Source organism: Phycodurus eques, chromosome 1 (genome assembly GCF_024500275.1).
Source record: "Phycodurus eques isolate BA_2022a chromosome 1, UOR_Pequ_1.1, whole genome shotgun sequence".
NCBI classification, from domain to species: Eukaryota; Metazoa; Chordata; class Actinopteri; order Syngnathiformes; family Syngnathidae; genus Phycodurus; species Phycodurus eques.
Window position 1 is genome coordinate 32,531,870 of NC_084525.1, and position 20,049 is coordinate 32,551,918.

General features: G+C 41.0%; 1 protein-coding gene across 1 annotated transcript; it reads left to right on the plus strand.

Moving 5' to 3' along the window:
* The first annotated feature begins 317 nt into the window (after positions 1-317).
* On the plus strand, positions 318-3,775 carry LOC133409070 (tubulin alpha-1B chain-like). The gene is made up of 4 exons (XM_061688603.1): positions 318-406; positions 908-1,130; positions 1,517-1,665; positions 2,674-3,775. The coding sequence occupies exons 1-4, from the start codon at positions 404-406 to the stop codon at positions 3,649-3,651; spliced, it is 1,353 nt and encodes a 450-aa protein (XP_061544587.1). The 5' UTR covers positions 318-403; the 3' UTR covers positions 3,652-3,775.
* Positions 3,776-20,049: the final 16,274 nt, after the last annotated feature.

Here is a 20,049-nt window from a genome sequence, read left to right on the forward strand (position 1 = left end):
TTCCAATCTTAACGCCTAGAATGGCTCTCCAAATCAAATGTATGCGGACAATTTGATTTTACACAATTGTGTATGCTTTCTGCATTTGGGTTGCTGAATTTTCGGCAAAGTTTAATGATCAGCTTGATTCCTCTTCTTTTTTTAAATTTTTATTTTTTATTTTTTTTTTAAAGCTCATTTTGGCAGGAGGGTAAGCTAAGTACTTCGGTGAACGTTTCTATATTTTGGATCGTTTTTCCTCTATAAAATTGAGTTTAAAAGAAAAAAAAAACGTACTGCGGCAAAAGGGGCGGAGGTGTAGTTACGTCACCAATCCTGGTCACTAGGAGACGCCATCAGAAGCGCGGGCATATTTTCCACGAAATCGACTTGGTATAGCGCCTAGAAACTTCTACGACGAGACATGGTAAGCACCTTCTTTATGTTAAATGCCTCATAACTCCAACGAAGATGGAGGAGAAAGAATTGGGGCTATAGTGCAATGGGGAACAATGCAAGGATTTCTGCACGTTCTTCTCATGGCGCCCATTTCGCCTCGTTTAGCATAATGCGTCTTTGCCCCCAGCCCCAACAGGCACACGCTCATCTTCATCGCGACGTACATAACATTTAGCTTTAAACATGTCCCCTTTTCGCGTGTAAAACCGGAATTGCGGGTCATGCGGCATCATTGACAATGTGGCCTTGTGGCAGTCGAACCGAACTGCAACATGTCTGACCTAGATTATTCCCTATCGTCGACAGTAATCCCCCGTCCGCAGTCCGCTGTCGGACTATGCGGCAGGAAATGATCAAAATACTTTGTGCAATCGCTGCATGAAAAGGTGGCATGGTGGAAAAAGAATCAGCCTCACGGCCTAATGCGTCATGTTGAACATCAAAATGAATGTTTTTCCCCGCTCCACAGCGTGAGTGTATCTCCATCCACGTCGGTCAGGCCGGTGTCCAGATTGGCAATGCATGCTGGGAGCTGTACTGCCTGGAACATGGGATCCAGCCAGATGGACAGATGCCCAGTGACAAGACAATTGGGGGAGGAGATGATTCCTTTAACACCTTCTTCAGTGAGACTGGAGCTGGAAAACATGTCCCCAGAGCTGTTTTTGTGGACCTGGAGCCCACAGTCATCGGTAACTCTTCCTCATGCACAGTATAAATCATGTCTCTTTCCTGGTACTTATTGGGGAGACTGAGGTAAAAGTGAGACATTTTGTACATATACTCCCCTCTAGGCAAGCGATGGTGATGAAGCAGTTCGTCAATATGCATGGTGGAGGTTTTTCTACCAGAATTAGTTTTCATACAACAGTTGATTAATGAGGGGGAAAAAAACATTTGAAAAGAAAACATGCTTACCACAGCACCACGGGGCCTCCTTTTCATGGATAAGGTGAAATGGGAGGGGCTTGAAACGATTGAGGTCACATGACCACAAATGCGTTGTGTTGGCTAGATACCTTATCTAATGTCTCACATTGCTTTTTTCTCCCCCTACTCATTTTTACTATCACCTTAGATGAGGTGCGCACTGGGACGTACCGCCAGCTGTTCCACCCTGAGCAGCTGATTACTGGCAAAGAGGATGCTGCGAACAACTATGCCCGTGGACACTACACCATTGGCAAAGAGATAATCGACTTGGTGCTGGACAGGATCCGCAAACTGGTGTGTAACTTGATACTTGTTCCTCCAACATTAGTTGAAATGAAAACCGACATTTATTGTTCTAGCAAAAAAAATTTAGTTATGAGCATTATGGTAGAAGAGAACTTCAAGCAAAGAGCCGATAGTGAACGATTCTTCAAAAAAGGCCACGTTCTTGCTCCAAGCTGTTTATTGCCATTCCCAGTTGAAGTTTAAACATAAAAGGAAGAGAATTACAGGTTGTCTATTTAACCAAATTGCATAACTTACAAAAGTCTGCCAAGTTTATGCTAACAATGCTGCAATACTTAAAACAGGCTAATGAAACTTGCATAGATGTTGCAGAAGCAATAACTCCTTGAAGCAACTCATATTTGCACACAAAAAGTGCAGCAACACATGGAGACAGACATTACAACAAGACTCCAGTATATATTCTTTATGCTCTGGCGAAATTATCATTTTTTAAAATTTTATTTGTTTTACTCTGCTGTCCGCAGCCAGGTCGGCATTGCAAATGAGAATCTGTTCTCAATTGCCCTATCTGGATTTACGTTAAATAATACTGCAGCTTACTGGGTCACTTGGTTGTGAAACTTGTTCATTTATTATGAATGTATTATACTGCCCTCTGGTGGCCGAGGCCATCACACTAGAAGGACCACAAGGTCAAGGGGCATTGAAGAAGGAAATCAATACACAGACGGTTTAATTCTTTACATTCAGGTATGGTCAATGAAGTACAATAGTGTAGAGTGCTGTTTTTTTTTTTTTTTTTAATTTATAAAAACGTGGGGCTGGAACAGATTAATGAATTTAAATCGGGGAAGATGATATGAGATGTGTGTTTTGAGATACCAGCAGGGTCACAAAGGATGAAACTTGTAAGTCAAGGCACCACTGTATCCTAATAACAAATGGACAGACAAACTAAGTATCAGTCCACATTGTTTTAATTCTTAGGCATTAAAAGAGTCCTCGGCACTACCGGGGTAATTGAATAAATATGTCTTCTTTTTGTGTGGTCAGGCCGACCAGTGCACTGGTCTTCAGGGCTTCCTGGTGTTCCACAGCTTCGGAGGTGGCACTGGCTCTGGATTCACCTCCCTCCTAATGGAGCGTCTCTCTGTAGACTACGGCAAAAAGTCCAAGCTGGAGTTCTCCATCTACCCGGCTCCCCAGGTGTCCACTGCTGTGGTGGAGCCCTACAACTCCATCCTGACCACCCACACCACCCTGGAGCACTCCGACTGTGCCTTCATGGTAGATAATGAGGCCATTTACGATATTTGCCGAAGGAACCTCGACATCGAGCGTCCTACTTATACCAACCTGAACAGGCTGATCAGTCAGATCGTCTCCTCCATCACAGCTTCCCTTCGTTTCGATGGTGCCCTCAATGTTGATCTGACAGAGTTCCAGACCAACTTGGTACCATATCCTCGCATCCACTTTCCTCTGGCTACCTACGCCCCAGTCATTTCGGCTGAGAAGGCGTATCACGAGCAGCTGTCGGTAGCAGAAATCACCAACGCCTGCTTCGAGCCAGCCAATCAGATGGTGAAGTGCGACCCTCGTCACGGCAAATACATGGCATGCTGCCTTTTGTACCGTGGCGACGTTGTTCCCAAAGATGTCAACGCTGCCATTGCCACGATCAAAACAAAGCGCTCCATCCAGTTTGTGGATTGGTGCCCTACTGGTTTCAAGGTGGGCATCAACTACCAGCCACCCACTGTGGTTCCTGGTGGAGACTTGGCCAAGGTCCAGAGGGCCGTCTGCATGTTGAGCAACACCACTGCTGTTGCAGAGGCCTGGGCTCGACTTGACCACAAGTTCGACCTGATGTACGCCAAGCGTGCCTTTGTTCATTGGTATGTGGGCGAGGGCATGGAGGAGGGCGAGTTCTCTGAGGCCAGAGAAGACATGGCGGCTCTGGAGAAGGATTATGAGGAGGTTGGAGTCGACTCCATCGAGGGTGAGGATGAGGAGGGAGAGGAATATTAAAAATTCCCAAAAGTATTGAAGGTTAAACAGTTACATGTGTGTGTAGCATTTCAGGTCAAAATAATTTCAAAATAAAACCCTGTCCTACGTTTCTGGACCATGCCTTTTTTATGTGGTGAATCAGGAGCTATTTGTTTGCAAAAGACAAATGTTTGTATCCGCTCAGTGAAAGGTTCATAAATGGAGCTGAAAATGAAAGCAAATAAAAATAAAGTTACATCATGTGTGACAGCATAACTGCATACATGGCTTAACCTAATGAGTTGAAATGAATGCAGTATTTTTGAGCAAAATGAATTGCTATGCACAAATGATAGTATAGGGCACAGGTGTCAAACTGGTGGCCGATTCGATCCAACCACATAACCATGTGGCCCGCGAAACCAAATCATGTGCATCCACTTCGTGTTTCCTGCTAAGGTACCAAAATTGCAAATTCGCTTCACTATTAAAAATATAGACCTATTGCAAGCATTTTGTTTGTTACCAATCCTCTTTTTAAAATACATAAATTAATACTGAGTCAAAGAGTTTTTACTGGCTTCAGATTTCAAAAGTAGTTATCTATCAATTTGTGTATACGTAATAATATGAGGCGATCATACATTCATATGGGTTCACAGCCATAACGGCCCTCCAAGAGAAACAATAACTATGTGGTGGCCCGTGACAAAAATGGGTTTTACACCCCTGGTATAGGGTGTCCCAAAATTTACCAAGATGTGTAAAAACTGTTTAATAATAAACTAGGATTTAATGTTTTACTTTTTTCAGAGAAAAGAATGACTCACTGGCACGAGAAGGCATTTTCTGTGTTGCAATAAGCTCAAACAAGTGTATGGAGCATGCATTTGAGGGAATTCACTAAAAATACACCAACTGAAAAGCAGATTTGGATAAATTTAAAGAGGAAGGCACAAAGGAAATTATGTACCAGTGCACATAATGAACATTTGTTAAATTGGTTATAAAATATATTCGTTTGAATGTTGGTGGAAGTTTTATTTAAAAAAAAAAAATAATAATAATCACAAAACCTGTTTCATTTTGGTTTTTAAGACAAAGTTATTCAGATCCATTAAAAAAAAAGTTATTGAGTATTCATGATGCTGCCTGATGCCAGTAGTGGTCAGTGATAAATTATTTCATTGACTCAAGCAGTATGTCTACTTATGGTTTGTTTTTTCATTTTCAATTATGCAGTTGATCAATGGCACATAGTTCCTCACTTTAGTGTAGACTCCAGGAAAGTAGGGGTTGGTGCAGCTGATACTCCAGGACACTATACCCTCCAGGAAGTCCTTGCAGGTGAGAGTCACCCTGTGGACAGACCAGACAAAAGAGACATTTTACTTATTTGACTTGATCACCACTGTATGGTGAATCAGATCTGAACTGTTTTATAGACTGAGCCATGTTGTGCAGCTGGGGTCAGGTCAAATCAGTATTTGTAGTGCTCTTCTAGTCACATGTTTTCATCCATCGATCCCTCCATTTTATATCCTCATCGGGGTTGCAGGTGAGCTAGAACCAATGGTTGACTGAGCGAGCGGTGTGGAACGCACTGGACTGGCTGCCAGGGCGGGTCACATGTAGACAAACACCCATTTACATTCATCTAAGGATAATTTAGTCCTCCATTGAATGTGGGAGGAAGCCAGAGTACCAGCAGAAAACCCATGCAACTCCACACGGGAAGGCCGAAGCCCGGATTCTATCCCCCTAACCACTTGCTGGCACAAGTTCTCAACTGATATTTAAAAAAAAAAAAGTCCTAAGTGAAAAAAAGGACCCATTTGATTTTATCTGACAGCTGATGCGAAGTCAAAACTGCGTTTTCCTTTACCTGACAATAATCTTTGGCCCGATTTGAGATCCAGCGCACAACATGTTTGAAGTGATCTTGACCCAGTAGTAGTAGTCGGTGCAGGAAGCCATGACGTTCTCATCCACAGCCCGGAGCGTCAGGTCATGTGAGCACGACTGTGCTAATCAATGTCACTGCCAGATGAGATTGTTTTTCATTGGCCTGCTCATGACACTGTGGTGACTAGGATCTCGCCGCAAAGACAGTTGTAGTCGCCCTGTGTGCCGCATGCGAGGACCTTACGTACAGTGGTCTCATCTTTTTATTGTGTGCGTGTCACAGGCCAAGACACCATACTGTGGGAGGACACGCACTGGTTCCACACTCCATTAAGTACATTGTGTCGATACGAATGACACATCATTGACACTTCTGCAGGGGCTCCATAATAAATAAGTACTGGGTAATGACAGCAGCGCATTGTGATATTGGGTTAGCAGCTTTTTATTCTTTTTAATTTTAATATTTATTTGAGGATAAGTGGTACAGAAAATGGATGGATGGATTTGAATTCTCACTGAAATGTCAAAAGACCACTGAAAGTTGTTCCAAGTTGAAACCTAGATTCTTGTCAGGGTGTTTCCAAAAAGAGGTTACTCTGTAAGAACAATGACAACAAACACAAACTGGGTCATCATTTGTGTTGAAAAGGCGAGAAAAAACCTTGTAATATTTGACCTCCCAATCAAGTAACCATTCATGGCAAGTGGATCTTTTTCTCACAGTGGACTCCTAAGCATTGTGTTGGAATTCAAAAAATACGTTGACTTCACTCAACAAGAGTTACAATCAACCACTTGAATGTACAACTGAATTTGCATAGACGATAATCTCAAAGGAGGAACTGAAATGCAATATATTTCTAAAGGAACAGTGCTTCAAATGAGAGGTGGAATTCATATTTTGCGCTGTTTGTAATTAAAAACTGAAATGATGATAAAGGATTGAACTGCTGGAACGAATATACAATACATCAACATTGCATCACTGTCCTAAAATTTGACTCATTTGACTAAACTTCCTTCATCCCGACACCATATCACTCTGTTATTAAGCTAATCAACTAGTATTGAGCAAATAATGATTCACAGCTGGTGTATGAGTACGATGTATCAAGTGGTGCATGAGTCCAGAATGCAATTGAGACTACTCACCTCCCACTTTTTTTTTTTTAACAGTAACTTAGTAAGTTACTGTAAAAACCCTATCAAATGCCTAACAGTGTAGGTAGAAAAGTTAGTTGAGAAAACTTAAATTTGTGAAAATAAATGTAATTCATGCAAGTATTAAAAGAGCTGTGCATCATAGATGTTTGTGAAAGCTGCCTTCCAGAACATAATGTTCATACTGGTTACTGACAGCTGCCAGAATTGGAATGTCCCATGAAATATGCATGCAATCTGTCTTCCCCCCTGAGCAATCTGTTCCATGGCTCTGAGGCCATAAAAAACAGCTGACAAGATTTACACCAGCAATACCAAGTAGCCTACAAATCTCACCTTAAAATAAGACCTTTTGGATTGTGGATGATACACTAGCATGTGGTACATCCATCCAGTTTCTGAGTCACTTATTCTCACAAGGGAGTGCTGGAGCCTATCCCAGCTATCAACGGGCAGGAGGCGGGGTACACCCTGAGCAGGTTGCCAGCCAATCGCAGGGCACAAATAAACAAACAACCATTTGCACTCACATTCACACCTACAGGCAATTTAGAGTTGTCAATTAACCTACCACATAGGTTTTTGGAATGTGGGAGGAAACCGGAGTGCCCGGAGAAAACCCACGCAGGAACGGGGAGAACACGCAAACTCCACACAGGCGGGGATGGGGATTGAACCCTGGTCCTCATAACTATGAGGCAGACGCTCTAACCAGTCACCCACCGTGCCGCCGCATGTAGTACAGTATACATATATACAATATTGTTGTAGCATCCAGCATCCTTGTTGCATGTTGGCATGAAAAACTTTGACCTTCCTGTTTGTTCCTTCATTTGCTCATTTGTCATTTCCATATCCTTCAGTGTGATAGAAATGCATTTTAATCACTGTTGATTTGTAATTAAAAAGTGTCTTATAATTGAATTACAGGAGAGGATAATCTAGAATCAGGGGCGGATTTACCATTTTGCAAATACAGGCAATTGCCATGTGGCCTCAAGATTTACAGGGGCGCCCAAACATCTAATTGAAACTGATTAATACAGTTTTCTTTGATTTAAATGAATTATTACCATTAGTCCTAATTTTCACGCTTAAAAACAAATTTAAAAACAAAAATTAACTTCATCTATCATGATTGTTTCAATACTCCCCCTTTCCATATCCTTTTCTATCTTACTGCGCATGTGCAGACTTGATTCTGGAAGACGGCAGCAAAATAAACTCTTTGGCGCGGAAGTGAGTGTGGAATCGACTGGAGAACAGGACAAGGTGAAAGCAAAGGAAACAGTTTGGATAAAAACTAAAAAAAAGAAGTTTTTGCTGTGAAAAATGTGCACAACTGACAGCAAAACAGAAGGCGCCAGATGTGACTGTACTGTATGTAGTGTCAGCCAAGCAGGATGCGGTAGAGATGACGTGGAGAGTGACATAAGTGACACTTTTCATTGCAGAGATGTGTTAAAGCAGTCGAAATCGTAAACTATTGTAAATGTTGATTTATATTCTTATCAATTACAGTAAAAGTGTTGAGATGATTTACTTGTTAGATAATAATCATCAATGAGGATTTTAAGGACTTTATAAAATCTAGATACAGTATATCTAGCTCACAAAATATAATTTTCTCAAATTCACACTTTCGTGGATCATGAATATTTTTCACTGGACGGGGCCAGGGAAACATAAAAATGGTAATGTTACTGGTAACTTTACATGTTAGATAATTGTAACAAATTACAAAATACCTTGTGTTGAGGTGAAAATAAAACTTTTAGTGCAGTACACTAAACAACTAACGACAACCATGAATAGAATATTCCTTGCTACTACTTGAAGTGAGGACTGTAAGTGCCTCACAATGTTGACATCTGATTGCAACACAACTGCAAGGTAAACAGAAGCATGAGTAGATGACCTGGTCTACAGGCATCTCTTGTTGCACTAGTTGCCCCTGTTTTCTCTTTCACTGAGTGTGTCAGTCCTCCATCTGGTTGATGGATTTGTCATTTTCTGATTTTATGGATCTGGTTACATTAAAGCAGAGGTCTCTTGTTTTAGCATGAGAAGCGTCCTTCTCTGAACCCTGAAAAGCCTCACCTCACCTTTGACAAAGGCTTCTCTCTTCAAAACAGCAGGCCACCGACATCTGTTGTATTCCATACTACTACAACATTCAATAAACGTTTGGGAAATGAGGACACCAATTGTTGAAGCTTTGTAGGTGGAATTCTTTCCCATTCTTGCTTGATGTACAGCTTCAGCTGTTAAACAGTCCGGGGTCTCCGTTGTCGTATTTTATGCTTTATAATGCGCCACACATTCTCAATGCGAGACAGGTCTGGACTGCAGGCAGGACAGTCTAGTACCCGCACTCTTTTACTACGAAGCCACGCTGTTGTAACATGTGCAGAATGTGGTTTGGTATTGTCTTGCTGAAATAAGCAAGGGTATCCATGAAAGAGACGTTGCTTGGATGGCAGCATATGTTTCTCCAAAACCTACATGTACCTTTCAGCCTTAATGGTGCCTTCACAGATGTGTAAGTTACCCATCCCATTGCCACTAACACAGCCCCATGCCATCACAGATGCTGGCTTTTGAACTTTGCGTCCATAACAGTCCGGATGGTTCTTTTCCTCTTTGGCCCGGAGGACACGACATCCACAATTTATGTGGAAACTTGTCGGACCACAGAACACTTTTCCACTTTGCATCAGTCCATCTTAGATGAGCTCGGCCCAGAGAAGCCGGCGGCGTTTCTGAGTGTTGTTGATAAATGGCTTTCACTTTGGATAGTAGAGTTTCAAGTTGCGCTTACGGATGTAGCGCCGAACTGTATTTACTGACATTGGTTTTCTGGTGTTCCTGAGCCCATTTGGTGATATCCTTTGCACATTAATGTCGGTTTTTCATGCTGAGGGATCGAAGGTCACGGGCATTCAATGTTGGTTTTCGGCCTTGCCGTTTACATGCAGTGATTTCTCCAGATTCTCTGAACCTTTTGATGATTTTATGGACCGTAGATGATGGAATCCCTAAATTCCTTGCAAATATACGTTGAGGAACATTGTCCTTGAACTGTTCCGACTATTTTCTCACGCACTTGTTCACAAAGAGGTGAACCTCGCCCCATCTTTGCTTATGAATGACTGAGCAATTCAGGGAAGCTCCTTTGATACCCAATCATGGCACCCACCTGTTCCCAATTAGCCTGTTCACCTGTGGAATGTTCCAAACAGGTGTTTGATGAGCATTCATCAACTTTCTCAGTCTTTTTTGCCACCTGTCCCAGCTTTTTTTGGAACATGTTGCAGCCATAAAATTCTAAGTTAATGATTATTTCCTAAAAACAATCAAGTTGATCAGTTTGAACATTAAATATCTTGTCTTTGTAGTGTATTCTATTAAATATAGGTTGCAAATGATTTGCAAATCATTGTATCCTGTTTTTAGTTATGTTTAACACAACGTCCCAACTTCATTGGAATTGGGGTTGTACACGAGTAATAACAAAATGTAATGTAACCCTTATAACTGCAATGCCGTATTATAGTGTGTCCTTTCAATTGTTTGCTTGTTAAATGTAACAATGGCCTAATTTGCATTATCCCTACTTCAAGCAAAGTTGCTTCTGTTTGTAGGTTATCTGAACCTAAGCAGGGTCTATAAAAGTCACAACAGACACGCAGCTAGCGAGTTATCTCACTAACAGAATCAAAACCACCCATGTCTAACGTCTCACAAATTAATTTATTCGTTTTATATTTTAGGAATCTAATCTTACTTTTGTTCTTGCACGGATGCACTGTATGTCTGTACATCTATAAATACTTATACTTTTACTCACCTCTACACAATATACAGTTTATACAATTTACCAACTGTGACTATAATAGGAAGTGAAATATTAGCTTTACAATAAAGAACTGAAATAAAAGATTTATGCATGCATATTATCACTTGTACAGCACATTTCCATTGCTTTCGGCCTTCTCGAAGAATTGAGCAGGCTACAAACATGCATTGATTTGTCTGTAACATTGGTTCTCAGTGTGGTACAAGTACACCGGCTCCCTCTAGTGGAACACAAAAAAAATCACTGAATTAATGTTCAAACTTAGCTTGGCTTAAACTTTTAAAATACAGTACTGTAAATGTTTAAGTTCAGTTCAGCTGTGTTAAATATTTAAGTGCTATACATTTGTCTCATTTTTTATCAACACATTAATGTATTTTTTTGGTCATTATCCTGGTACTTGGACAGTATTTTGTTCGGTTATACTCGGTGTAAAAAGTTTAAGAATGACTGGTTTATAAGATGCCACCTGCAAAACAAATGCACAGACAGACCTGAGGCATGCATGGTCTACTTTGTGGGAAATTCCACACAACCAAGTTTTTAATCTAGATCGTAATGGAAAGTAAATAGTAAAGTTTTATTGGTGTTCTAAGCGGTTCTCCGAACCGCTTATCCTCGCTAGGGTCGCAGGTCTATCCTAAATGACTGGGTGAGAGACGGGGTGCAACCGTGGACTGGTCGCCAGCCAATCACAGGGCACATACAGTAGAACCAAACAACCATTCACACCTATGGACCATTTAGAGTCCTCAGTTAACCTACCATGCATGTTTTTTAAATGTGGGAGGAAACCAGAGTACCCGAAGAAAACCCACACAGGCATAGGGAGAACATGCAAACTCCCCACAGGGAGGCCGGATTTGAATCCAGGACCTCAGAACTTTGAGGTGGATTTGCTAACCAGTGGGCCATCGCGCCGCTTTATAGGTGTAAACAAATGAAAATTGTGACTACACTGCCCAATATAATATTCCCCAGGTTAAACAAAAATGTATCTGTTGTATGACCATAACATTAATAAGTAATTACTCTGGAAAAAAAAAAAAAAAGACAAAAGTGGAATTAAATAGCACGTGACGGACAGTATTTATAGCCACCAGGGAGCATTTGATCATTGAAGCACACATAATGGAAACGGCAGCTGAGGTGAAAGCCTACTGGCACTTCCTCCTCTTACTTTTTTCATTAAAAGCTCAAACTACCATTCATGGGCCAGAATGTCAAATATATCGAAATTAAAATGAAATCAATCTGAAAAAAAATATACTTAAGAGAAAGCTAAATGGGAAGGGAAGAGAAAGAGGGCAAAGTTGGCATATTTTATGCATTGATACTCTCTGTAATGATGAACGCTGGGGTGAAAATGTGACTTGGTTATTATCCTGTCCTCCGAAACCAAAGAGCCATTCAACTTCCCAGACAAGATTTTTTTACCCCCCCACTCCCATTTATACTGTCCGTTTCCTTTCTTTCTCTGCTGGCCCTGAGGAGATGCATTCATTTAGTGATTCCTCATCTTAATTTGTCAACATGGCTTTAGCCAGGAGGCCTTTTCCCCTGAATCTAGGACAGCAGGTCTGCCTGCTTAGGAGGGACAGATATGCCCACATGCCTCGTTTCACCATTAGTACAGTTTAAAGCTTTATGGACAAAATCTGAGGAATATTTACTTTTTACCATGCTGTTTGTTTTATTTTCACAAGAAAATCTCTTTTGATTATTGCATGTGATCTTTCTGGAAAACAAACTGAAAAGATGGCTTCAAATAAAAGGCTCAAAGGAGAAATACTACCAAATTATCTTAATAATCCTGTCAATTCTTCTAGATACAGTATACATATAAACCTCTAATTAGCAGCTATCATAATGGGGAATGTTTTTTGGACAGCTGTCAAAATATATCATGGATTTTGATTCCATTGCTTTGATCCCAATGGAGAGGAACTGCCTCGATTTTTGATCCGACAAGTCCTCGCAGGTTCACTTCACTACCTTTAAAGCCCTTTGAATTTGAGCCTTCTCTCTCCTTTTGAAGGTTGGTCACATACACACAATTATATTTTACTTCCAGAACTGGCTCTTAGTTTTCACCATATAATTACATGTTTAAATAGGAAAAAGACTGGATGACGAATACATTTGGATATGTTTAAGATAGGTGTAACAATAGCTTTGTGTTTGAGACACTGCATGCATTTAATTTGAGTTTTTATTTGAATTCAGAGTCATCCCCCTTATTTTTGTCTACTGACTAGCCGAACACATTTCGAAAGCTCAGGCCATGCTGGGTTGTGTGATATGTGGAAAAGTACTTCATAAATTTAAAAGCACTAACACATCCAGCGTCAATGATGTACAGTACTGTGTATGCCTAGAGCTGCTGGTGAAATTCATCCTAGCTTCATGCAATCAGACACACCGCTCTGCAGTATTCATCTGAATAATAAACACTGAGTTTTAACATGAGCGTCGTCTACTCTAGAGTGGCCCCAGAACGAGACCCATGTGGTGGAGTTAGAGCTAAATGGGAATTCTATCAGGGACCTTTGAACCCATGTATAGTAGATTCTCAGTTTGTCTGATCAGATTGCAACAAAGGAGGTGAACAGACTAAGGTCTCAGCTCCGTACTGGTCTTGTTCAAGTGCCGCCATCACCAACTACTTCATTGTCTTTGTTCCCTGTGGAACATAAGGATGGTTTAGGAATCTGATCCTGGTCCATTCTGAGAACATGTCCAAGCCATTGGAGCTGTCCATTTTCCATTTATAGCAGCAAATTGCGTGAGTTTGTGTCTTTCTACAGGTCTTTTCCATGTTGCTCAACCACTCGCCAGTATTGTGAGCCATACAACTGGTCTGATTTGACTTCATTGTTATACAGTTAAGATCTTCACCACCAATTGACGATCATCATTCATTCACATTTATATCCTGCCCACATACTCTACATACGGTATGTGACTAACCTCACTCTCTCCCCTTGTATTAAGTGGTCCCGCTTCCAGACCAGCAGAAAACAATAATTCAACCACAGTCAGCCCTCACTATATCACGGTTCAGTGCATTGCAGATTTTATTGTACAGTACAGTTACTCAACTGCATATGTCCAGTAATGTAAACATTTTTAGCGAATTAAATACAGCCTAAGACGACTTGTTGGAACGAGTTGTACTCCATAACAGGTGGTTTAAATACAGTAGAGGAAGGATGGAAACAGCCACTTTCTTTCAATCGCTTTGTTAAACAAGCAGTAACAAAATACAGTAAACAGAAGTACATTCTTAGCACACCTGCTGGTAGCCGCAACTGACACCGGCACTGAACACTACAGTGGCTAATGCTATATAGCCAGGAAATAGCCAGCCAGTAGTATGTCCATGTGTTGGGAAAGCTCATTTTCCACACAAAATAGTTCAACGTTTAGTTCACTGTTCCAAAAATGAACTCGTTCAGTTTGTAGTTGACAATTCAAAATTTTGAGGTAATACAGCCATGAGTCTTTTTGGGAATGATGCAATAAGTTTTTCACACCTGGATTTGGGGATCCTCTGCCATTCCTCCTTGCAGATCCTCTCCAGTTCTGTCATGTTGGATGGTGAACGTTGGTGGACAGCCATGTTCAGGTCTCTCCAGAGATGCTCAATTGGGTTTAAGTCAGGGTTCTGCCTGGGCCATTCATGAACACTCATGGAGTTGTTCTGAAGACACTCCTTCGTTATTTTAGCTGTGTGCTTAGGGTCATTGTCTTGTTGGAAGGCGAACCTTCGGCCCAGTCTGAGGTCCTGAGCACTCTGGAGAAGGTTTTTGTCCAGGATATTCCTGCACTTGGCCGCATTCATCTTTCCTTCGATTGCAACCAGTCGTCCTGTCCCTGCAGCTAAAAAACACCCACAGCATGAAGCTGCCACCACCATCCTTCACTATTGGTACTGTATTGGACAGGTGATGAGCAGTGCCTCGTTTTCTCCACACATACCACTTAGAATTAAAGCCAACAATTTCTATCTTGGTCTCATCAGACCAGATAATCTTATTTCTCACCATCTTGGAGTCCTTCAGGTGTTTTTTAGCAAACTCCATGCGGGCTTTCATGTGTCTTGCACTGAGGAGAGGCTTCTATCAGGCCACTCTGCCATAAAGCCCCGACTGGTGGAGGGCTGCAGTGATGGTTGGCTTTCTAGAACTTTCTCCCATCTCCCGACTGCATCCCTGGAGCTCAGCCACAGTGATCTTTGGGTTCTTCTTTACCTCTCTCACCAAGGCTCTTCTCCCCCGATTGCTCAATTGTAGTGGTAGAAAGTTTTTATTACTAATGAACAAATTATTATTCCTAAGGAACTGGCAATTGCGCCGAATTGCCATTGATGTTATGATGGCACTCAGTACTTATATAGTGGGGGAGGTCCAACAAATGCTAGAAGGCCCAAGTGCGTACTTTGGCTTGTTTTTAACTCCGCCCCAAAAATCCGGACAACTTAAATAGAGAAAAACAGTTTAACGCTATATCGCCACAATTCAGAAATAAATTGGTCTTAGTCTTTGTAGATTTTCAGCACTTATCTGGAAATATAGTTAATGTGTTTCGAAATAAATCCCTGAAATCACTTTACAGGGTCTTTAAAGGCTGGGATCCGCTCACGCAGGCAATGGTCTCTGATAGTCTGAAGAATATAAAGTGAACATTTCTGATAAGAAAGGAGAGTCCACAAGATATAAACTAATTGGACAATTAAGCTGAGCTACTTCATATATTGTGTTTTAGCGGACTGAAAAGCAATAAGGTTTTTGTTTTGCCTTAGCGAAGCAATCAATCGAGTGTATGAAATGAAAGTCAGTTCAGGAGTGTGATTGGCATAACACAGAGGGGGAAAAAAACTAGTCATGTTGCTTTGTGGTTTCGACAATCAACTTGGATGAAAGTGGTAAACAATTCCATTAGTAAAACTCTGGCAGCAGTATGATGAAACATTAAAGTGTAAGACAGCTGGAAATAGTTTTAGCCAGGAGAAAAAGGCGAGTGATGATTAATGAGATGTAGGAAGTGTACAATAATTGCAAATAACAGGTAAATTTCCATGATGGATATAACAGACAATGACAGAGAGATACTCGCTTATTTGTAAGGAACCATTTTTTTCTGAAGTTATCAAATGTAGTCAGGTGAAGCCACATTTGGTTCACTATTTTAACATGTAACAGAAAGGAATGTCAAAATACATTTTGGAAAAAAATGCTCCCATCCCCTTCATGTCCTTTCTCTCACTCAGTAGATTTATCACGTTTCCCCTGAGAGAATAGACAGAAAGTAGAACACTTTAATCATGTTTCCGTCCGTAGGGCCGCCATCAAAGGGAGCCATTGCTTTGTTCTGTGGACAAGCTATTGCCGATAAGCCCCCGGCAGCCCACTTTGTAAGGCGGATGCATTTTGTCCCAACCAGTCAAGGAGTAAAAATATTCACCTTTACACTATTTACGTCCTGTTTCACCCCTATGACACCTTTAACAAAGGACACGGGCTATAATAACAAGATCAAGACTTAGCAACACAGTTCAAACCTGGAGCTTGTAAACAATGGCAGCAATCGCAGCATGAGTTTTAAATGTTTGTTGCCATGACAGCAGTTTCTACTTGACGATCTGATTGACCCCTAACGGCTGTGAACACAACAGCTAATTGATGTGCAACATCTAACCTAAACCTGCACCGTTCCGGACAGTTTCCAACAACACTTCCCCAGAAGGATTTATGAAGCATATCTATGCAAAACACCCCATCTGGAGTGTTGGGTTAGTTGAACACATTATTTTTATTAGACCAGTTGAAAAACTGATGCTGATTTTTATTATTTTTTTTTACAGGATGAAAATAGCTTGACTCTACATCCTGAGTAAATTTTATGCCAAAAGATATTTGTGTTTGCAAGATGTGTTTCTCTAGGGTTTATTACAGGATTGAATCTACATACTCCTGGCTCATATTATACAAAAGAACAAAATATTTATTATACCTATGCAGAAGACATACAACTCATTCCAGTTTAGTATACAGTAGTATTCATTCATGAATCATTTGCATTCCATCAGCTGTATGCTAAGATGCCCTTTCCAATGACTTTGTTATGCACTCTGTGTTTTATGTTATTGTTCCCATGCTCAGCATATGCTATCAAAGTGGCAAATAAATCTAAAATAAAATGCTCTGTATTGATGAAATACAATAATAAAATTCCCACATTTATGTTTCTTCGCAGTGTAATAGAAAAAAAGCACTATACAATACCGAATCACATACTCAGATTATTCTGTGCTGATTATCAGCACTTGGCAAAGTACATTGGTACAGAGGCGGTTCTAGTGGGGGCCAATGTCCCCCAGCACTGGGTTTGGACCCCCTGTGCCCCCACAAAGTGTTGCGTATGATTACAAAAACACTTGGAAAGATGCCAAATTGTTCCCTGCACAAGTGAGGTGAATATTACAACATGGAGGTATGAATATGAAGGACATTTTGTGTTAAACTTGAAAGTCTCGATTGGTCAGCAAAAGGACGACTCTTTTCTGGTTGGTGTGAAAGCAATATCTTTCAAGAAGGAACCATAATTGAACATAACAGAGTCATTTTCGCTCCCTTGACGCACAGGAATAAGATCCGCTGGAGAAGGCAGAGACACATTATAGGTTATCCACATGCACACTGCAAGAACTGCTTCCATCAGTCTTCTCTGAGCAGTGAATAGTTGTGAGAAGAGGGAACGTTACCAATCAATATAGAACAAAAGCTAATGATTGTACACAAAAGTACACTGGTCTCAGCTAAAGAGATTCACTTTAATGCTTTGTCAATTACAATCAGAGATACCGTAGGTGTTATGTCAAGCCCCCAGGTGCTAACTTCTAGGGGTTCTAGAATAATAGCTTCTTAACAAGAAACTCACTGTGACACCCAAATTACCTAATACATCATACCTCAGTGCGACGCCTCCTATTGTTTTTGCGATCTGTTGGATCTGCGTTTTTTGTTGGATTATGTGCTGATGTTCAGTTTTAGGTTTGATGATGTAGTTATATTAATCTGCATGGTTTTGACTTTGCATGTGAATCACGCGTCTGTCCTTTTCACTCCCCATGCTTTAACCTCAAATGTGACAGATGTCGCCTAACATGAGCTGCATGAGAAACAAGTGGGAAAAGCTTTGATTGCTATGTTGACTTCTAAAATTGGGTTTTCTTATTCACAATTTGGGGGTTTATGCCCCCAATTTCCATTTATAGAATGTTTTACAATGAATAAGACTGGAATCATTCTTTTGGTTGAATGGGATATTCACATGCTTTTATTGCAGATCATCACATTTACATACGTCTTCCATCCATCCACCCATTTTCTGAGCCGCTTCTCCTCACTAGCGTCGCGGGCGTGCTGGAGCCTATTTCAGCCATTTTCGGGCGAGAGGCGGGCATACAAACAAACAACCATTTGCACTCACATTCACACCTCCGGGCAATTTAGAGTCTTCAATCAATCTTCCCTGCATGTTTTGGGGATATGGGAGGAAACCGGAGTACCCGGGGAAAACCCACGCAGGCACGGGGAGAGCATGTAAACTCCACAGGCGGGGCCAGGATTCGAACCCTGGTCCTCAGAACTGTGAAGCAGATGTGCTAACCAGTTGTTCACCGTTCCGTTACATAAGTAATTTCATATATAATTGAATTATTTAGCACGATGGGTGACTAGTTAGAGCGTCTGCCTCTAAATTGCCCGTACGTGTGAATGTGAGTGCGAATGGTTGTTTGTTTGTATGTGCCCTGTGATTGGCTGGCAACCAGTTCAGGGTGTACCCCGCCTCCTGCCCGATGATAGCTGGGATAGGCTCCAGCACGCCCGCGACCCTAGTGAGGAGAAGCGGCTCAGAAAACGGATGGATGGATGGATGGATTGAATTATTTACTCATACTATGTTTGACTGTGTTCAATATATCACAGCTACTTGTTAATGCTTGATGATTCAATGATGAAGTGACTTTCTGGCCACATGCAAATTCACTGCTAAGATTGGATTACATTATTCATTAGCACTTTGGCGTCTCCACAAAAGTACCCCCAAGACAAACACATGTCCTTGTTACTGCAGCTTCAAAAGTTCTGATTCAAAAATATGTCACTCATAAATTTACAGTTTTGTTTTTTTGTATGTGTGTGTATACATATATATTTATTTACACACGCACGCACGTAACGCTCTCTCTCGCTCACACACACACACACACACACACACACGTATATTAGATGCAAGTGAATTTCAGGAAGAGTTCCGAACGCATACAAAAATATAATTACCCTCATGACTGAAATCATGTTAAAAAAAAGTACAAAAAAATGGAAACCAATAATGAAATACCAAAATGAATAATGTAGGAGCATGTTGGTTAATTAGGTAACAGCAGTCCAAACAGCTTCTGGCTTCACAACAGGGCTAATTACTACATTAGTGAAGGCCACCGGTTAGGAGTAACGAAAATTAATGTACTATAAATATCCATGCACTTTATACCACAGTTATAATAGGAATATAATGTATAAATGAAGATGTGGAATAAATAATTTCACAAGCCGGGCATTTTCAGGGCAATTCTCAGCAAATGGATGATCGTTTTATGACAGCTTTTTTCTTTCCAGAATCTCCAACTGTGGCCTCTGTTTGACCTTAAGTAGTAGGCTTTCAAAAGTGTGTAAAGAGAGGTTGCATATTAATTTCACTTTCTGCTATTGCATCATAACACAGCCCGGAAGTCTTCCTGAAGCTGCTTACAAATCACTTTGTCACAAAAAATCTTATCAGCTCTGCTATTACCAAGTAGAACTGTATTGTGTAAAAGTGCCAGAGGCACAGTTATAACATCCATCCATCCACCCATTTTCTGAGCCGCTTCTCCTCAGTAGGGTCGCGGGCGTGCTGGAGCCTATCCCAGCTGTCATCGGGCAGGAGGCGGGGTACACCCTGAACTGGTTGCCAGCCAATCGCAGGACAGTTATAACAATGCCAACATTTTTCAGAAGGGGTGCCCTACTCTGTCAGTAGTTACAAATACTGAATGACATTTAGAACAATTGTCATCATAATGGCCAATTGACATTATAATTATCGTAGCTCAGCAAGCATTTTTCTGCATAGTTATATTTGGCTGGGCTCTTGATGAACACATACACACATGTATTTAAAATGTACTTGAAACCAAATATCAGTTTTGCGGTAAATATAAAACAAAAATTAGAAAGTGAAATAGCGCAGTCCCACTGTCCATAATACAGTTGCCACTGAGTCCACGCCTTCAAAGCTAATAGGACTGCATAATATTTGGTTCTCGTCTACCACATGCAGAGGTGCCAAAAGTACTCACTCTATGTGCTACACTATACTTTGCACTAAACATGCCGGGAAATAACAACACCCTATTGTTGACCACCCCCAGGAGATACACCCAGCTTGGCATAAATAGG